Source organism: Talpa europaea (assembly GCF_964194135.1).
Source record: "Talpa europaea genome assembly, chromosome: 1".
Classification (NCBI taxonomy): domain Eukaryota; kingdom Metazoa; phylum Chordata; class Mammalia; order Eulipotyphla; family Talpidae; genus Talpa; species Talpa europaea.
The window spans coordinates 123,300,446-123,319,306 of NC_140073.1; the positions used below are offsets into that span (position 1 = coordinate 123,300,446).

At 41.4% G+C, this 18,861-nt stretch overlaps 1 protein-coding gene across 1 annotated transcript; it reads right to left on the bottom strand.

Annotated features, from left to right (window-relative positions):
• Positions 1–1,614: 1,614 nt before the first annotated feature.
• On the bottom strand, positions 1,615–3,704 carry LOC311188233 (serine protease 58-like; the record flags this gene model as incomplete). The annotated part of the gene is made up of 4 exons (XM_084259381.1): positions 1,615–1,764; positions 2,151–2,182; positions 2,918–3,165; positions 3,598–3,704. 4 exons carry the CDS (start codon positions 3,702–3,704, stop codon positions 1,615–1,617), a joined length of 537 nt encoding a protein of 178 aa, XP_084115507.1.
• Between the last annotated feature and the right edge of the window lie 15,157 nt (positions 3,705–18,861).

The following is an 18,861-nucleotide window of genomic DNA, read 5'->3' on the forward strand; positions in this document are numbered from 1 at the left end:
AAAGAAAAAAAGAGCATGAAGTTGTATGTATTACATAATAACACCCTTGAAGTGACAAAATTGTAGTGATGAGGACTAGGTCAGGGATTACAAGGGTTCAGGCTTGGAAGGACGTGTGATTATCAAGGGTAACACATTAGATTTCTTTCTGGTGATAGAACACCTGGAATCTGTATGTGTGATAGTTATAGGAATCCACAAATGTACAGATTTTAAATTTTGGCCCTAATAAAGTGTAAGTAAAGAAAAACAAGTGAACTCCATATTAGGTTCTGCATCTCAGTGAACAGCATTGCACCAGTAGGAATTTCTAGTTTTGACATTTCACTATTGTTATAGAAGACATTATCTTTGGGGCATCGCCCATACACAAAAACTCTCCAGATTAGTTTTAGCAATTTCTTAAACAATTTCCAACTGAAAATGCTGTAACAAAAAGTATAAGACATGTTTCAGTTTTTAAACATTTGTAAAGGTAGGATAACAGCAGATAAAAGTGGAATTAGACAAATATCAGCTGATTGGCAAATGGAGAAGGAAGGATTTTTTTAGATTAGTAAGATAATTCTGTACACACACCCTCTCCAATCTAAACACAACGATGTGCAGGTGAAAATTCACATGCACACAACAATACTCACCTTGGTTTCACCACCCACTTCTTGTCTTTCTAGTATTCCCTTTCAAATCATCTAACTTCGACTTTTCTGTGCTTAGCATTAGAAAAAAATCTCTCAAAGGATCACCCCTATTTTCCTATCAGTGGTCAGACCCATCCCCATTCACCCTTCTGCTTTCTCTCCTGACATTTTTATTTATTTATTTTTTAAGCATTGAAACTCTTTTTGTTTTTAAAGATTTATTTATTTATTTATGCATATAAGAACCAGTGTACAGGCCAGCTGTGCGGGAGGGTGAGAGGATTCATCAGAGAGCAGGGAACAGAACAGGCAGACTGACTGAAATACACTGCTAGGCGGAGCAGTGGGCAAGACAGGAGAGGTCTGCTGCGCCATGTGGGTATCTCCAAGGCCGGCCGCGGACAGCGTCCCAGCTCGGTGCTCAACCCACTACACCACCAGAGAGGCCCTCCAGACATTTTAAAAACCAGAATAGTTCTTGCTGTCATGAAAATTTCATCTCCATTTTTCATAATTGCATTGCCAGCAGCCCATTTAGCTTACCAGCATTTTCTTCAGCCTTATCACCTATGGCGGGGGAGAAGGTCAGGCTGAAGCCTGACTCCGCTCTAAGTGATGTCAGACCAAAGAGTGACCTTGAGGTGCCCACATCTGGCTGTCACATCCCAGTCCCATATGTTTCTGGAGGGTGGTGGGAAGAGAACAGTCTAGATCAGTTTGAGGAAACCAGGGCTGGTGAGTAGGACTTTGAAGGAGGAGAAGAAAAGAGTAGTGACAAGTTAAGCATTTATGAGACACTGTCCAGCTCAAGTCCTTTGATGACCATCTGGGCTGGATTGAATCAAGAGAAAAGAATAAAGACAAATCCCTTGGAGCCAAAGATTCCATTTCCATCTTGTTCGGAGGCTGCAAGGAAAGGAAAGACCAAAGGCGATAGACCCAGTCTTGCCCCTAGGATATGGAATAGAGAAGCTCAGTAGGTTCTGATGACATTGAGGATCCAGTCTGTGTAGTGGGAGATCCTGGTGTAGTAGCCAACATCACCTCTCAGAGCACACCCTTTCGACCAGGACAGGATGCCATAGAGCTGATTTTGGCACAGGATTGGGGCAGCACTCATTTCCTGTTAGGAGGAGAAGAGGAGGATCAGGCAGGGCAGCCCAAACAGGGATGTCTAATAACAAGCCCTGAGCTGAGGGTCCCAGAATAAAAGGTTTCAATAATAAGGATTGGAAGAAAATTCTGGTGGCCATATTGGGCTGTCCCACCACTCACCCAAGGCCACATCAGAGGAAGTCTGAGAAATCAGACCGCTCTGAGATGTTTCCAGCCTGAGGTCTAGGTTCATTTGTGACTGGATGGAAGAAACATTCCTTCCTGGATCCCATTTACTTGGATAATCTTCTTGGATGAAGAGACAGGATACTAGTTTGATTGGTTTGAGGAAGATAGGTGGACCAAAAATATCTCCTAAACCAAACTTAGGAGAGGCAGAGGGGAAAGAGTTACCTTACATAGACTCATGGTGTTGATATTTGATCCTGCACAGAACATTTTTTTTGTCATTTGAATTGTCACTGATTTTTCAATCTCTTGGCACAATGCATTTGGGAGAAAGAAGACATTTCTGTTCATCTGTATATCGGGTTCAAGGCCTGTGACTGAGAATGGGCCCACATGTTGTATGCAAGTGTGTGCATGTGTGCAAGCGGGCACACACACACACACACTGCTTCTCTCTTTGGTACTGTATGTATTCATCTCTCTTTCCTCTCTCCTTCTGTTATTACTTTTTTCTGTTATTAACCTCTCTATCATTCACTTAAAGAAAAAACAATTAAAATGAAATCAGAGAAGGAAAAAATATAAAAAATGGGAAGCCACAACGCTGGTTCCAGTGCTGTAACTGCATGCCCTGTGCTGGTGTGTGCAGGTTTTTATTTGTGAAGACTTGTCAGTAAGTGTATAATGAATAAGCCCACTCAGCTTCACTCATGGGACTACCCTCCAAACTCTTCTATTCCTCCCCCATGCCTTTTCACCATCACCGTGGTGATGGGCAAACAAACTAATTTCCAGAACTCCAGCCCTAAATAACTGTGTTATCACTTCAAGTCTCCACTGGGCCTCAGTTTCCATTTGAATAAGTATGAAGGCTAAGATATATAAATGATCAAACCCCATCTGCCTCGCATGATCTATAACAATCATTCTGCAATGATCCTCACTAAGTGGGTTCAAGGAACACTAAGTGCCTGTCCTGTGGGGTAACTTACGATAGTTCCACTCAGACCAGCCCCAGGCAAAGACAGTGCACTTCTCTCCTTCTCTGTCATCCATGGTGTCAGGCTGAACTGCCAGGCTAACCTGCGTGAGCTTTAGAGGAACATTCAGCTTGATGAGCATGAGGTTGTTATCAGGAGTATCCATGGTAAAATTTGGGTGTTGCAGAAATATTTCAGGTATTAACTTATCCGTCTTGTTTAGTGATATCTCTTTTGAAGCAATATCTACCTTAAGTAATCTAGAAAATTTCATAAAGTATTAATGAGGACTGCAATATTCTGTTGTTCATCCTACATTCTTTCTCCCTAACATGCTTAGACTTTCAAGGATTTCCTCCATAAATTGCCAAGACATCCATCTCCTAGCCCGGCAAACAAGCATTTTCCATTGCAATTCCAGACTTCTGAGACCCAGACTGCAGGGTGTGCAGGGTTTTTTTCCTTATTGGTCCACCCCCTGGTCCTCGGCTTCCCCGATTCCCTCCATCCACATCATCCCATGTAGGAATCTGGCTCAGAGCCTCTTGGAACTCTCCCCAACTTGGTCCAATCAATCCTCAGTCTTGACAGGCCCCTGTGCAAGTCTCCTCGCAATGGAGCATCAGTCCCCCCTGAGCAATCCCAGTGGCTAAGGGTGGGAAACCTCTCCCTCCATGACCCTCATCACTCACGGCAAGAAGCAGTGGGCTGCGGTGAGAATCCACTGTTCGTGGATCAGGGTCCCCAGACAAGGCTCATTTTCTGAGTACAGGAAAAGCAAGGTTGGTCCATTTTTCATCTTCTTTGGCTGGAGTTTCCAAAATGACCTCACTTGAGCAGGTGTTTGTTTTATGATTATAACTGTTACTGCTGCCAGGTAAGGGAAAGTGACAGGGGCAGGTGCTTTATGTGGTTTTGCTTTGAAATGACCACTCTGTTATTGATATTTGAGGAATTACAGAAATATTTCAGGATCCTTTGCTGACTTTCCCTTAGACTCCTCTCTGTGTTTACCTCTTATTCACTTCACCTGTCTTCCCTTCCTTCCTCTGGACTTTTCCTTCTTTTCTCTTAGCTTCCTTCCTAGCTGTACAGCAACATCCCATTCTGCTGCCGACACCACCCCCTGAGTCAGGTCTCATTCTCTCAGCCCCGATCTCCTTTTGTGCCCAAGGAGCCAGAGGAAAATCCATGGGCTCTTGAGGATACTTTGTGTTCTAAAAATCTGCCAATCACTGGAGTTCTGAAATCTTATCTAACTGATGATTTCTCCACCCCTCTAATCTAGGGCCATTTCCTGCACTTTCCTCCAATATGAACTTAAAAAAAATTTAATCCACAATAGGAAGCTGCACTCACCAATCACTGCCAGAATGCTGAAGGCTAGAAAGTGGTGGCTCATATCTGCAGTCTCCAACCCTTTCCCAGCAAGATCACCTGGGAGGGCCGGGGGATGAGAACTGCCAACAGGCTGACCTCCTGGAAGCTTTGCAAAGGGAGAAGTTACAAGGAGGCGTGGGGAGGCCCAAGGGAGTGAGGTGCTCGGAACTAAGGGAGGAGGGCATCAGAGGGAGGACACACAGCCAGACCCTCTCTCTCTGGAGTGTCTGCCCTCCCAACATAGTCCCAGAAATTTCTCCAAGGTGAGATGTGTGACCCCCCAGAGACAGGTAGTATAAGCCAAGACTTTGCTCTCCTTTAGCAGAAAGAGAGCTCTCAGCTCGCCGGTACTACCTGCCTTCCTTGCCCTCCCCAGTATTGCTGCGGCTCTGGTTCCCTTAGGCTCACTCACCAGCCCTTACTAATTGTGGGCGGCCTCCACCTCTCAGCCTGGCAACTACTTGCCCTCAACTTAAATATGAACTAGCCCCTCTAGGAACTAGAGACCCCTCCCTTACCACACTGAGCCTTCTCCCATGTCACACTGAGCCTTGCTCTCATGTCACACTGTCCCCATCCCATGTCATCATCCCTGTAGCCCCCAGGGATGACCACTGACCTCTCCCTAAAAATTTGCCAGTGATATCAGAGGCCGCAGGTTATTCTTCTCACACCGCTCCCTCAGAGTGAAGTTGGAGGCATGCTGGGCAGAAAGTATTGGTGAACGTTTGCCTCATAGCTAATTTCCTCAAAACTTATTTGCTTAAAATGACCACCACAACTCACATTTCTGTGGGTTGCCAAATTGAGATGTGCTCTGCTGGGTGGTTGGTCTGTTCTCTGCAGGGCTCAGTCGCACATCTGTGATCAGGTAGCAGCTAATGGTGCCACAAAGGAGTGTGGTGGTTGCTGGTTGGAGGTTGAAGTGACAGGGCAACTGAGCATGTGTTTATCATAAACCAAGAGTCTAGCCCAGGATGGTTATATGATCGATGGTAGATGCAGGGTCCCCAAGGACAATAAAATGGTAAGGCCCAGCGTACAAGCCCTTTTCAAACCTCCATGTATGTCATATTTGCAAATGCCCCACTGTTCCAATCAACTTGCATGGCCAACCCAGGTTCACAGAGTAGAAAACAGTCCACTTCTCACTGGGAAAATGTGTACAATCATATTCCAAGAGCACAGAGAGATGGGGTATAATTTTTGGCCATTTTTTGGTTATTTTATTGTGTACATTTTCCAATGTACAAAAAAACTTAAAAGCATTATAGAGTGATCACTTGATCCCCTCCATCTTGTTTATAGGTCTGTAGAGGTGTGCCAGAGTGGACAGAGTCAGAGTCCCTGGGCAATTGCAAACAAAGCCAGCACCCTTGGGAGGTGTGTTGATGTATTTCCTATTTCTCTCTGGCCAACTCTGGTTTCTGTGTGTCCTAAGTTCTTTCTTTCTTTCTTTCTTTCTTTCTTTCTTTCTTTCTTTCTTTCTTTCTTTCTTTCTTTCTTTCTTTCTTTCTTTCTTTCTTTCTTTCTTTCCTTCCTTCCTTCCTTCCTTCCTTCCTTCCTTCCTTCCTTCCTTCCTTCCTTCCTTCCTTCCTTCCTTCCTTCCTTCCTTCCTTCCTTCCTTCCTTCCTTCCTTCCTTCCTTCCTTCCTTCCTTCCTTCCTTCCTTCCTTCCTTCCTTTCTTTCTCTCTCTCTCTTTCTCTCCTTTCTTTCTTTCTTTCTTTCTTTCTTTCTTTCTTTCTTTCTTTCTTTCTTTCTTTCTTTCTTTCTTTCTTTCTTTCTTTCTTTCTTTCTTTCTTTCTTTCTTTCTTTCTTTCTTTCTTTCTTTCTTTCTTTCTTTCTTTCTTTCTTTCTTTCTTTCTTTCTTTCTTTCTCTCTTTCTTTCTTTCTCTCTTTCTTTCTTTCTCTCTTTCTCTTTTTCTCTCTTTCTCTCTCTCTTTCTCTCTCTCTTTCTCTCTCTCTCTCTTTCTCTCTTTCTCTCTCTCTTTCTCTCTTTCTCTCTCTCTTTCTCTCTCTCTTTCTCACTCTCTCTCTTCCTTCCTTCCTTCCTTCACTAGGTATAGTCAGAAGCGCAGGAGGGTGACAGATTTCACCAGAGCCACAGCGGGGAGTAGAACAGACAGACTGACAAAGTACACTGCTCAGGGGAGCAGCTAGAGCGGCCGGAGAGGTCTGGGCGCCCTTTGAGACCCTCACCCGGGGATCGAACCGGTGCTGCAGAGGCTGCGGGCAGCTTTGCAGCCCAGTGCTCAACTGCCGTGCCACTGGGGAGGCCCTGTCCTGAGTTTTCTTCCAAGATTGACTGTGGTCTTTGACTTTTAGCCCCTTAGCTTGGTCCACAAAACACACACTGATCATTTCTCATTAGACCCCAGAGGCACCAGTTTCTGTCCTGTGTTGAATAGTGTCTTCTCCTGGCTCCTTGTCAAAGCCTTTTGACTCTCATTCCTCTAAGATCATGTGTGTCCCTGCTGGTGAGCAGTGACTGAATCCTCCCTCTGGCCTTATGTGAAACTGGCCTTACTTTGAATCTATTCCTCTGACTGCCTGCAAGTCCTTAACTATACGTCCAGTGTTCAGAGCCACGGGAGAGGATTCAATTCATCCTCTAATCTGACCACAGGTCTCTCTGCACTGAGGAAGATGCTTTGTAGCTCCGCATCGGTGCCTCCCACCGAAGCTCCACTTGTTCAGTGTAGGTTCAAGAGACCCTCGTATTCCAACTTGAGCCCGCTCACATGACACCCCAGTTCCTGGTGCATTATTTCTCTCTTCTCTCTGTGGGCTTGCCACCCCAGGCCAGCCAGTTTCTCCATTTTCCTTCACATGGACCATTTCCATACGTGTGTGCTTTCCTTCTTTGGGCACACACCTTACCCACCCTTTGAAAGAGTCTGCCCTGCCCACAACCCTTGCCGAGTGGCTCACACTTGATGTCAGTGGGCCAGAACCTGGTTCTCAGAGATACCTCCTGAGCCAATTTAGTTTTATTGATATTCCAGTGCTCAGTTTCAGTTCTGCCTGGTATGAGCCTCTCTATGTGCTTCTGGATGGGACTTATACAAATTTCCGTTTACCTGAGTCATGATCTTGACTCCTTTAATGGCACAGTTTCTGTCTGATTCAACTCTGTATCACCAGATCCCAGCATAATACCTCCCACCACATAGTAGAGCTTGTACATCTGTTTATCTCCTGAATTAAAACTCTCAACACCCTGTCACACAGACATGACCTCCGGGTATTCTACGTTCCCTGACTTGTTAGGTCACATCCTGTGAGTTGCCGAGGAAATAGCATAACCATGTTACCGTCTTTGATCCACGTATCAGGTATTGTACATCAATGACATGAGATTTATTTTTATTTTTTCAACAGCTTAATTAAAGTATAATGACACACAATAAACTATACTTATCGAAGTGCATAATTTGGTAAATTGATGAGCATATTCACCAAAGATTCCTTATGCCCCCTTTGTAGTTTCTCATTCTTTTCCTGTCATTGACTCTCTAGAGGAAGCACTGATCACTTTCAATCACTAAGGGTTAATTTACATTTTCTAGAATTTTTTAATAAATATAATCATATAGCATTTTCTCTACTTTGGTTGGCTATGTCACTATGTATAATTGGATATTCATCCATTTTTTTATGTGTTGAATTCACTTATTTCTGCTGCTGAATAGTAGTCTACTGTTGATATTCCAAAAATCGTCTACTTATTTACATGTTGGTGAACAGTTAGAATGTTTCCAGTTTGGGGACCTTTTTTTTTTTTTTAAAGATTTATTTATTTATTTATACAAGCACAGGGTACAGTTGGAAGCGCGGGAGGGTGAGAGAATTTACCAGAGCCAGAACAGGGAGCAGAACAGGCAGAAGGACCGAAGTACACTGCTGAGGGGAGCAGCAGGAGGCAGGAGAGGTCTGCGCGCCATGTGGGACCCTCACCAGGCAGCCGGGGATTGAACTGGTGCTGCAGAGGCTGCTGGCAGCTTCGCAGCCCAGCGCTCAACCGCTGCGCCACCAGGGGAGGCCCTGGGGATGTTTTAAATAAAGTGCTTGTGAACATTCTATATATGATCATCATTATAGACATATATATACACACACACACATACATGTATGTCCTATTTAGACATATGCTTCCTTTTCTTTTGGGCGAGGAGTGATAAAATCGCTGTATCATATACAGTTGGTAAGTATATGTTTAACTTTTAAAGAAATTGTCATATTGCTTTCCAAAGGACTTTTCATTCTCATCAAAAAGGAAGAGAATTTCAGTTCACCAGCAGCTGATATGCTCGGTGTTTTTTAAAAAGTTTCAAAATTGAGAAATAATTTTAGGTATACAATGTGCTCAGTGTTTTTAATTTCAACTATCCTCACAACAATTAGTGTTTCATTTTGGTTTTAATTCTCATTTCCCTAATTACTAAAGATTACTTAACATCTTTTCATGTACTTGTCAACCATATATATTCTTTGGTAACATGTTCAAATATTTTACTCATTATAAAATTGCATTTCTTTCCTTATAATTAGATGGTCATGTGCTTTTCTTTTTAACACAATCCTCACTGTTCCTTATTATCTCTTCATGCTGAGGCTAAGTGACAATTTCCATTCATCAATGTATGATTACATCATTTTTCTTATAGTAAGGACAAAAATGATCATTTTTATTTCCAAATTCCTTTGAAAATAGGGGAGAGTGAAATGTAGACAAAGAGATGTATATATTTCAAGAAAAATGGGAAGAATATTTTTGGGAGATAAGAGAAAACAAAGATAATTCTGTGCAAATAAAGCATGACTGGCATCGTCCAGTGTAATTCAAGATATCTTGGCCCTGAGTTTATCATCCTTTTGCTAATTCAATAAATGAAATAAATAGTATATTATTTCTACTTATTTCTCTTTGGCAAAATCTTTCATTAGTACTATTTTGCAATTTTAGTTTCTTTTTTCATATTGCCATCTTCATCCCAATATACATACTGTCCCCAAATTCTGCCCCTTGGGAATAAAAATAGAGGGATTCATTGCTAGTTCACAAGCTTCATAACTGTTGCTACCTTATATACGTTAAAAAAGCTTTGCAGGGCCTCCAGGTGGTTGAGCTGGGCGCTGTAAAGCTGTCCCCAGCCTTTGCAGTGTCGGTTTCGATCCCGCTGGCCTCGGAGCAACCCACGTGGTAAGCAGACCTCTCCTGTCTCGCCAGCTGCTCCCATCAGCAGTGTGTTTCTATCAGTCTGCCAGTTCTGTTCCATGCTCTGTCACTGGTGAATCCTCTCGCCCTCCCGTGCATCTGGCCTGTACCCCAGTTCTTGTATAAATAAAAATAAATAAATTAAAAAAATCAGAAAAAACTTAACTAAAATCTTCACTAAATACCATCATTCTCTTCCATTTCAGTAGGGAACAAAAGAGGAAGATTTATTCTCTCAGTTGTTTTTGTAGATAGTTTTAGGATCCAATAACTTAATTTACAATAGTAAAAGTGAAATTTAATGCGAATGATTCAAATTCTGAAATGTCTGTTGCTAGTAAATATACATGACTAGAAAAAATGTAACATAGATATAATTAGCCAGATGTTTTTCAAAAAGTCAAACAAATCTAATAATACCAGGATTAAGTTGAGCTCAAATGGTACAGTATTGTTACATATTTCTTAAACTCTTATAAAGAAACAAGGTTGTTAATATGTTTATCTGATATGTCTTTCTCCCTCCATCATCTTTTTCCATCTTCATTGAAGTAAGTAATAAAAATAATGCAGTTATCTAGCCCAATATTCACTGATAGCCTGTAGGAAGCTTTTGGGTGTGAACCAGACTGGAGATGACTCATTAGAAGCCAAATGTTTGTATGGAAAGCTCCCTCTAAAATTTCACAAAAGCAAATATTTATAAACATGTTTAAAAAGCACCATGGAACTCTTGGGAAGAGAGGTTAGATTGCCACCCATTCTTAATTATACCATTTTGATAAAACATGGCTTTGCCACCATGGAGGCTAGCCCAGGCTCTAATCCTCTAAGAAACCAGGTGGCTATCACTGGGATGACCCTCTGGACTCACAGCACTTCTTATTTTGATGTAGGACTATTTTGATAACCTCAGCCCAGTCTGCATTTTGAATGCATTGTAAATTCATGTGCTACCTGACAAGTTTCATTTTCCTATAGATAGATCTTTCAATTTCAATCTATACAAAGAGAGGTCACAAAGAGTGGTTAAAAATGGAAGTTTTTTTCTTGCAGAGCAAACATTTACTTCAAATGGTATAAGCTTTTATTTAAATTCAGCATCATGCCATTGCCTGTTGTTTTAAACACCCTTTTTTATCCCTCCAGCAAATAAAAAACATTCTGACAGATCTTTTGGCCCAAATCTGGTTCCTGCTTAGTCTTTTCAGGTTCCATGTGAAATCCTAAATTTCATGAGCAGACTGATTTGGGGTCCATGGGAAAATTAGCTCCTGTAGATACGGCCTCTGAAGATGAGGCAACGGAAGTGGTAGGAACTTGGTGATTTTTTTCTCCCTTCTGGTCCAGATTTGAAAAGGAACCAGGAGGTCAGGGGATGACCAGGCTAAGAAGACAGTCCTTCTGCTAAACCAAGCTGCTTGTAATTTTTATGCCACCTTACTAGGGTTCTTAGATTTGTTGGCATATTTTATAAAGGATGTTGAGCTGGCCAGGCATTGATGCTTGAACTCCTATCAGCGCACTTTTAGAATTTTGTCTCATATCCAAGAAATCCCTGGGAAGTACTTAGGACAGTACCAGAAAGATATAGGAATCAGGAGACTATTATCAATCTCTCTTTATCCTCTTCTATAAAGATTGAATTTTAAAGTAATTAATATGTACTTCTGTATTAATAAATGGGTTACATACTTCTAACCTCTCAAAAAGTCAAATTGAGCTTTCTTCGATGACTCATTAGCATCATTATAAAACTCAATTTTCTGTGCTATAAAGCAACAATACCTTACATAGTCCTGGAGTGTATCGAGTGGTATATTCCCACACTAACTTCTCACAAATTTTCTGTGGTCTGCTTTGCTATGAGATTGTCAGCTGTCACTTTACAGTGCCAGATGCCACCTGTCTTTACCAGCCTCTTTTAGATTTATTGTTTTAACTTGATACTCCTAATCAGGGGGCGGATTGGTAAAAAATTTGGTTATAATCTATGTAAAATAAAATTATATGAGCATACAGTAAATGCCTCTGGGTAATGCACTAAAAAAGTTAAAAAAAAAAGCTTCAGGATGTTATGTGGAAGTTCAGTCTTATCCTTTCTATCTGGATCCCAGGTAAGTGACAGACACTAGATGTCCCTGAATAAAAGAATGATCTAGATAAGCGAAATGATTCTCTGCTGGCATTTAATAAATGAGTTGCATCATTTCTTCCTTCCCATATAAACTGCTTGATTTAATGATGTTGAATTTAATTACTCTCATTTCCAGGTTAATTAACATGATAGCCCTGGATATGTTGCAAGTTTTAATATAATATTGAAATTAGGAATAATTGCTAACATTTGGATAACTAAGAATTCATTTATAGTAAATATTTCCAGGTGTGATAAAATCCCTAAACCATACATTTGGTGTTAGAAGTGTTGTAAAATAGCAGTTCACCAGGACTTTATGACCTTAATAGACTTGACTATGTAGCAGGTTTACCAAATCCATATGAGAAAACATACATGCAGGCTCTAGGGTACTGGATAGACCCTATAAGACTCAGCTGACTTACAGATATATGGAAATAAATCAAACAAATAGCATGTGTTTGAAAGGAACACTTTAGTTAGACAGGGAGTGGGGTTTTTTGACAGTCGTTCTGAATGTGAGTCAGAGTGTAGATTTGCGTGGTGAGTATGTGGGTGGATGCATCTGTGGGTGTCAGAAAGAAACTGCCAAAGGTAGATGGCTGTAGTTCCATAGCTAGTAAAATGACTAAAATAGTAAAATAGATTTAAAGGTATAGAGCTTAATGAAGCCCTTTAAAATAGTTTTAGACAAACAATGTCTACAGACAAGCTTATTTAAAATACCAATTGCTTTCCACAAAGTTTCAATTACCCTTCATTATACAATACTAGGCACTTTTCATTTAATACTTACTTGAATTTGGTAATGATCATAAATGAAATTCTATCTTACATTCCTGATAGTCAAAGCTTATTACTAATAGGAAAATTGAGATAAAACAACTGTATATCTTATCTAGAAAATGACCTTCAACAGCTTGCAGACCAAGACATGACAGCTAATAACTTGCCAAGGAAAATGGAACTAATATGGGTAATAGGATAAGAAGAATTTTATGTACAATTATAACAAGATGATATTATATACTTGCACTTGCAGTAACTCAGCATTACAAAAATGTAAAAAGATAAGGGAATTGGCAACAGCAACACTTGCCTGGTTTTACCTAGAGAGTATTGATGCCAGTGTAGTGTAGTAGTGAAACCCCATTTAATAAATGCACAGATGGGCACTGTTTTTGGCAATTCCATGATTGCATCCCTGGGTCCTGGCAAATCAAGAGCCTACAAAACTACACTGAATATTACTTGAAACTAAAGCAAATGGAAAGAGATGACAGATCAATATGCACAAGGTAGACCGTTATTCAATATGCAACTCACATGTTTGAACCTCCAAGATATGTCTGCCCACCATGCTTGCTTGTATAACCTTAACCTGTTCTTGCCCTCACAAAACTCTACAGAGAGTGGAGATATAAGGGTGGCATCACGCAGACAGGACAACTATGGCGGAACAGCTATTAGAGGGTGAGTGACTACAGAAAGGCAGGACCATGAGAGGAGGCCAGATGGAGCCCAAAGGGAAAGAGTAGAGATTCCCAGTGGGCTGGAAGCCCTAACAGCTTCCTTATTCTACACCCCCACACATGCCCTCCCACCCTTACTTCCCTGCAGGCTTGCTGCAACATCATCCTCCAAGAATTAGATTCTCATTGGTCAGAAAATAGCAGGTACTCCATGCTGAGTTCACAAGGGACTTTGCTCTTTACATCACTTAGCATTAGAAATCTGCTCTCAGGCACTCCTCAGTCTCATCTGTTGATATTCACCATTGTGTCTTGTTTCTTTAAACCTCAACTTCAGTCTGGAGTTGAGAAGACATGTGGCTTTTCTAGTTATATTTAAGAAAACATAAAACTGTAGGTGTAAAAAGTCCCTTATACACATTTCCCAAAACTTGTCTTGTTTTTTCAACCTGGGCCCCAAGGTGGGGGCAGAATTTGCCTGTTTGGCTTCAACTCCCACTTATTCCAGCACAATTCCCGTTGCATGGTGTAGGGTAAGTGAATGCATCAGGCTTTTTACATCAGCAGCCTCTGTTGCTATCACCTGCCGCCTTGATCGCTTTAATGAAGAAGGCACTTGGGAGTGGGCTGGGAGCACGGGTGTGTGAGTGTGGAAACCTGGAGCATTGGTGCGGGCATAGTAAGTGTGCATACCTGAGCCTAGAGCCAGGGCAATAAGGGTGGTGTCACTCAGAGAGGGATGATGGCTACAAGAGGACAAGTCGTGTGACTCAGGAGAGGCAAGATTACAAGAGGACACCAGAGAAAGAAAGAGTGTAAAGATCCATGGAAGGCTGGAAGGCTTGCATGTCTGCCTGCCTGCTCCCATCCCCCCTGCCTGGCAGAGCCTGCCTCCTTGTATGCCAGCCTCCCTACCTGGTGTGCCTGTGTACCTGGTTCCCTGAGAGCATTAAAGCCTGGAAAATCCACCAAGGCCTCCGAGATTCTTTGTCCATCTTCTCATATCCATAGTGAACCTGCCCTGTGCTTGCCTCCAAAAGGATTGGCTTTGAGGGCAGTGCCTCAGCTGGCTTTCCTGTATACTGTCTATCACACCACTTCTGATCTCCTGGGTGGCTGCTGAGCTTCCAGGCAGTAGGAAGTCTGCAGCACTTTTGGCAAATCTTTATCTCTCTATCTTCTGCAGTAGTTTATTGGAGAGATAAAATCCACAATCTTTTAAATGTCTTAGACAGATAAAATATTTTTTATTTATTTATTTATTTAAAGAATTATTTATTTATTTATTTATTTATTTATACAAGCACTGGGTACAGTCAGAAGCGTAGGAGGGTGAGAGAATTCACCAGAGCCAGAGCGGGGAGCAGAGCAGGCAGAAGGACCGAGGTACACTGCTGAGGGGAGCAGCGGGCAGCAGGAGAGGTCTGCGCGCCATGTGGGACCCTCCTCTGGTGGGATCGAACAGCTGGGGATCGAACCGGGCACTGCAGAGGCTGCAGGCAGCTTCGCAACCCAGCGCTCAACCGCTGCGCCACAGTGGAGGCCCCAGATAAAATCTTTTAAATTAAAAAATGGCAAAGTATTTAGCCAATTTAATCAGATCATTTTAGTATTTGCTTTATTTTAAATATTGCTTGCTAATTAAATATTTGAAATGGTAGCAAAAGTGAAATAACAGCCAAGTAATTTTATCTTTGACAAAGAAAAATAAATGACTGGTACTTAATTGTCTTCAAAAAGCAGAAAAAAACTATTACACTATCTTCGTTACAATTAAAACATACATGATTCAATTTAAGTTTGAGTATTTTTAAATCTCATCGGTAAAAAAGAACTGGGAATAAATGTTGGGGAAAAATGAAAGCAATGAAACAATCTGAACACAGCCTGGTATTTAAGTGGTAGAAGATGAATAATAGATGGTGAGTATTTTGAGTAGGATCTCCAGAATCAAATCGTAATTTATATAAGAATTTCACAAGCAATAAAATGCATTATAAAGCAAAAGGAAAGGGTGAATTATTTCTTGTGCAACCTTGGTGCTTTTAGTTCAGAGTCTAGAAAAAAAGATTTTGACCCACTAAATTTCTTCTGGGTAGATTCTTTTACTTAATTGTTTTAAAAAGAAATTTAAAATCCAGATAAAAGTTTACTGTCGAGCATACAAGTTATTAAAAATAAATTCACAAAAGCTGGTAATAAGCTGGGTTTGAGTCAATATTATAAAAAATTAATGCTTCTAATGTATTATGAGGTCACACACTTGAAAATTTTAAAAACTAAGGCTTTTCTAGAAAGGGGACAGGCAAGAATCATGAGTCTCCTCTGGTGCAAACAGGCAACTCAGGTTGAGATCACAGACTTCTACAGGTCAGCATGAATAATAACTCTAAAAGAGCTCACGATCAGTGAGCGCACAACCGAGTTCTACATGACTACCATAAACAATAACTACAACAGATCTGATGGTATTAGAGCTCACAAAAGAGTCATGGGCGTCATTAATAATAACAAGAATAGAGCTGAATTAATTCAGATGCAAGAATGTTCTCCATGAACCCCTCCCTGGCTCTGGGGTGGGGGTTCCCCTGGGCCAACAGGACCCCAGGGGCGGGTTCACTCCCAGGTTCACTCCCTATATCTGACAATCCCTCCCAGTGCTTTTGGGTTAGCATTCCCTGTTGTCAAGCCTCCTTCAGACCGGTATGATTGGCTGCTTGGGATTCTATGAGTGCCCTCACCTGTCTGCCCCCTACTGCTTGCCATTCATGAGTCGTGGAATTGTTCATTTCATGGACTAGTGACAGTGGTGAGGTGGCATTACAGTGTGGTTAATTTGCATTTCTCTTATAATAAGAGTTTGTCAACATTTTTTCATGTTTGCAAGCTATTGGAATGTCTGCTTTGAGATTTTTGTTTTTAAAGATTTATTTATTTATGCATACAAGAACTGGGGTACAGGCCAGAGGTGGGGGGGAGTCACCAGAGGCAGAGTGAGGAACAGAACAGGCAGACTGACTGAAATACACTGCTGAGGGAGCAGCAAGTGACTCAAGAGAGGTCTGCTGTGCCATGGGAGTAGCTCCCTGGCTGGCCTGTGGATTGAACTCATGCTGCAGAGGCTGCTGATGGCTTCATAGTGTAACAGGGTGGTCCCCAGGAAAGGGGGAGGTTCCCTGCCCCATCCAAGGGAGGGTGGAGTTGAGCAGGAAGAGGAGAAACTGCAGAGGAGACTGAGGAAGGAAGGAAGCAGGATGGAGCCAGAAGGAGACCTGGAGGAGGCGCATGGAGCCTAGAGACACGTGAAGAAACTGCACTTGTCTTTTGGTCGTGGACTGGGTGACACAGATGTGGGTGAGACCCGTGGGGAGGTGACAATGGCAGCTTTTATCTGGATGTTGATTTTGCTCTTTTCCTTCCGGGCTTGTCTGGTTGTTTGTGACCCTTTTCTGTGGGTCCCCACTGGAAGATGCTTTAGACTTGTGGCAGGCTTTGGGGCCTTGTTCTGGGCCGATCCCACATGGTTGGCACGGGTAACTTTGGGGACGGGTAACTTTGGGTAACTTTACCCACAAGGGGACGGGTAACTTTGGGTGCTTCATTTAGAAACTAGACTCTTTGCCTTACCTGTATTGTTTCCTAGTTTTATTAAAGTTCCTTCCCGTTAAAGTCTCATATGTTTTGTGTTGATGCGGCGGATGGCAGAACCCATTTAAAATAGGCAATAGGCAGGTTTGCGGGGTTTGGGCTGCCCCTCTCCCTGTCCTATAACAATAGTGTTGTGCTTAACCCCTTGCACCACCAGGGAGGCCCTGCTCTGAGATGTTTTATTGAGGTTCTTTGACCATTTTTATTTGTGTCACTTGTTTTTTGTTCTTGGTATGTGTAAATGCTGTGTATATTTTGGAGATTAACCCCTTGACAGATATAGTATGCAAATGCTTTTTCCCATTCTGTAGGTTACCTTTTTGTTTTTGTGATGGCTTCTTTTGTGGTATGAAAGCCTTAAGTTTAGCTAGTGCTACTTGCTTATTTTTGCTCTTGATTCCCTTCTTGCTGGAGTTGTATTCCCAAGTATAACTTTGTAGTAAGGTTCCTATAGTGGGCCCCTATGTTTTTCATTCAAGTACTTTGTGTTTCTGTTATTGTGTTCAAGTCTTTAATCCATTTTGAGTGAATTTTCCTATATGGTGTTAGTTATTTATTGACTTTTGACAGTATTTAGTTCATTTATCAAATGAAATTCTTTTTGCTAATGGGACAGATTTTTTTAATTGATATAATTATTAATTTAATGTAATTGTCAATATCAATTTAATTTCATCAATAATTATTTTACAACATATATGATTTTCTTCCAACTTGGGTGACTTGACTTCCTGTATTTGTGTATAATTTTTAAATTCTTTTTAATTTGGTGTTTGGTGTAAATCACCAGTATTTAATGTTCTTTTCCTTTTTTGAGATACCTTAACTTTTTTAAAGGAGATCTTTTGCAAAAAAGTAATTTTTATGCTCCAGACAACCAATAATCTTGTTAACACAATAGTGACAAATAGTCCAAATATCTTAATATTAGCCAGTTTATTTTTTTTAACAATTTTTTTTAAAGAGGCACATTATTTATTTATTTGTTTGTTTGTTTGTTTGTTTGTTTGTTTGTTTATACAAGCACTGGGTACAGTCAGAAGCGCGGGAGGGTGAGAGAATTCACCAGAGCCAGAGCGGGGAGCAGAGCAGGCAGAAGGACCGAAGTACACTGCTGAGGGGAGCAGCGGGTGGCAGGAGAGGTCTGCGCTCCATGTGGGACCCTCCTCTGGTGGGCGGGGAGTAGCCGGGGATCGAACCGGCGGCACAGAGGCCGCAGGGAGCTTCGCAACCCAGCGCTCAACCGCTGCGCCACCGGGGAGGCCCAATATTAGCCAGTTTAATATTAAGAATGTCAAGCGATGATACAATATTAGTATTTACTAATGTAAAATAAACAATTTCACATACTGTATTTTCCCTTCTGCATTCTCACATAACTTTTTAAAAGTAACATGAATACATATCTATTTTAAAAATAACACAATACTAGCCTCTAAATGCATTTTATACAAGGAATTTTCACATCAATTTAAACATAAATATCATCCAGGGAGTTTAAATCAAAACATCAGAAGCCTATTAAAATGCATTTTCAGTTCTACATTTTCTTAAGAGCACTTCTAATCCTAATATGGATATGGTGTGGAGTTCATGTACATGAAGTACTTTATCTTCTAGACAGTTGTCTTATCAGAGCACCTGCAGAAGTCCCAACCTCTGGGGTTGGGGAGGCGGGTGTGTGTGAGTGGGATGGGGGAGTCAAGTTCTTGGGAAAGACTGTGTCTGAATGGGGTTTAAGCAAATTGTAGAGTCCATGCATAGCTGCTGCTCTTCATTCCTCACCTCCCTCATGCTGACAATGGTCTGCTTTATTTCCTCTGAGTAGGAAACCTGCAGAGGCAGCTGGCTTGTGATATTTTGTGTAGGCATGTGAGCTATATTCAAATCCCATGCAAAGATACTCAGAAGCCTTTCTTAGTTCAAGTCAAGAATATTTGTTTCAAGTTTGTATTATACCTAAAAAGGGGCACATACTTCTGATATTTCTTTTATTTAATTTCTTCCAGAATAACTCAAGCTGCTGTCAGAGAGGTTTTAGCTTTTTAAGTTCACTATTCATTTTGGAGTCATCCATGCATGCATACATATAAAACTT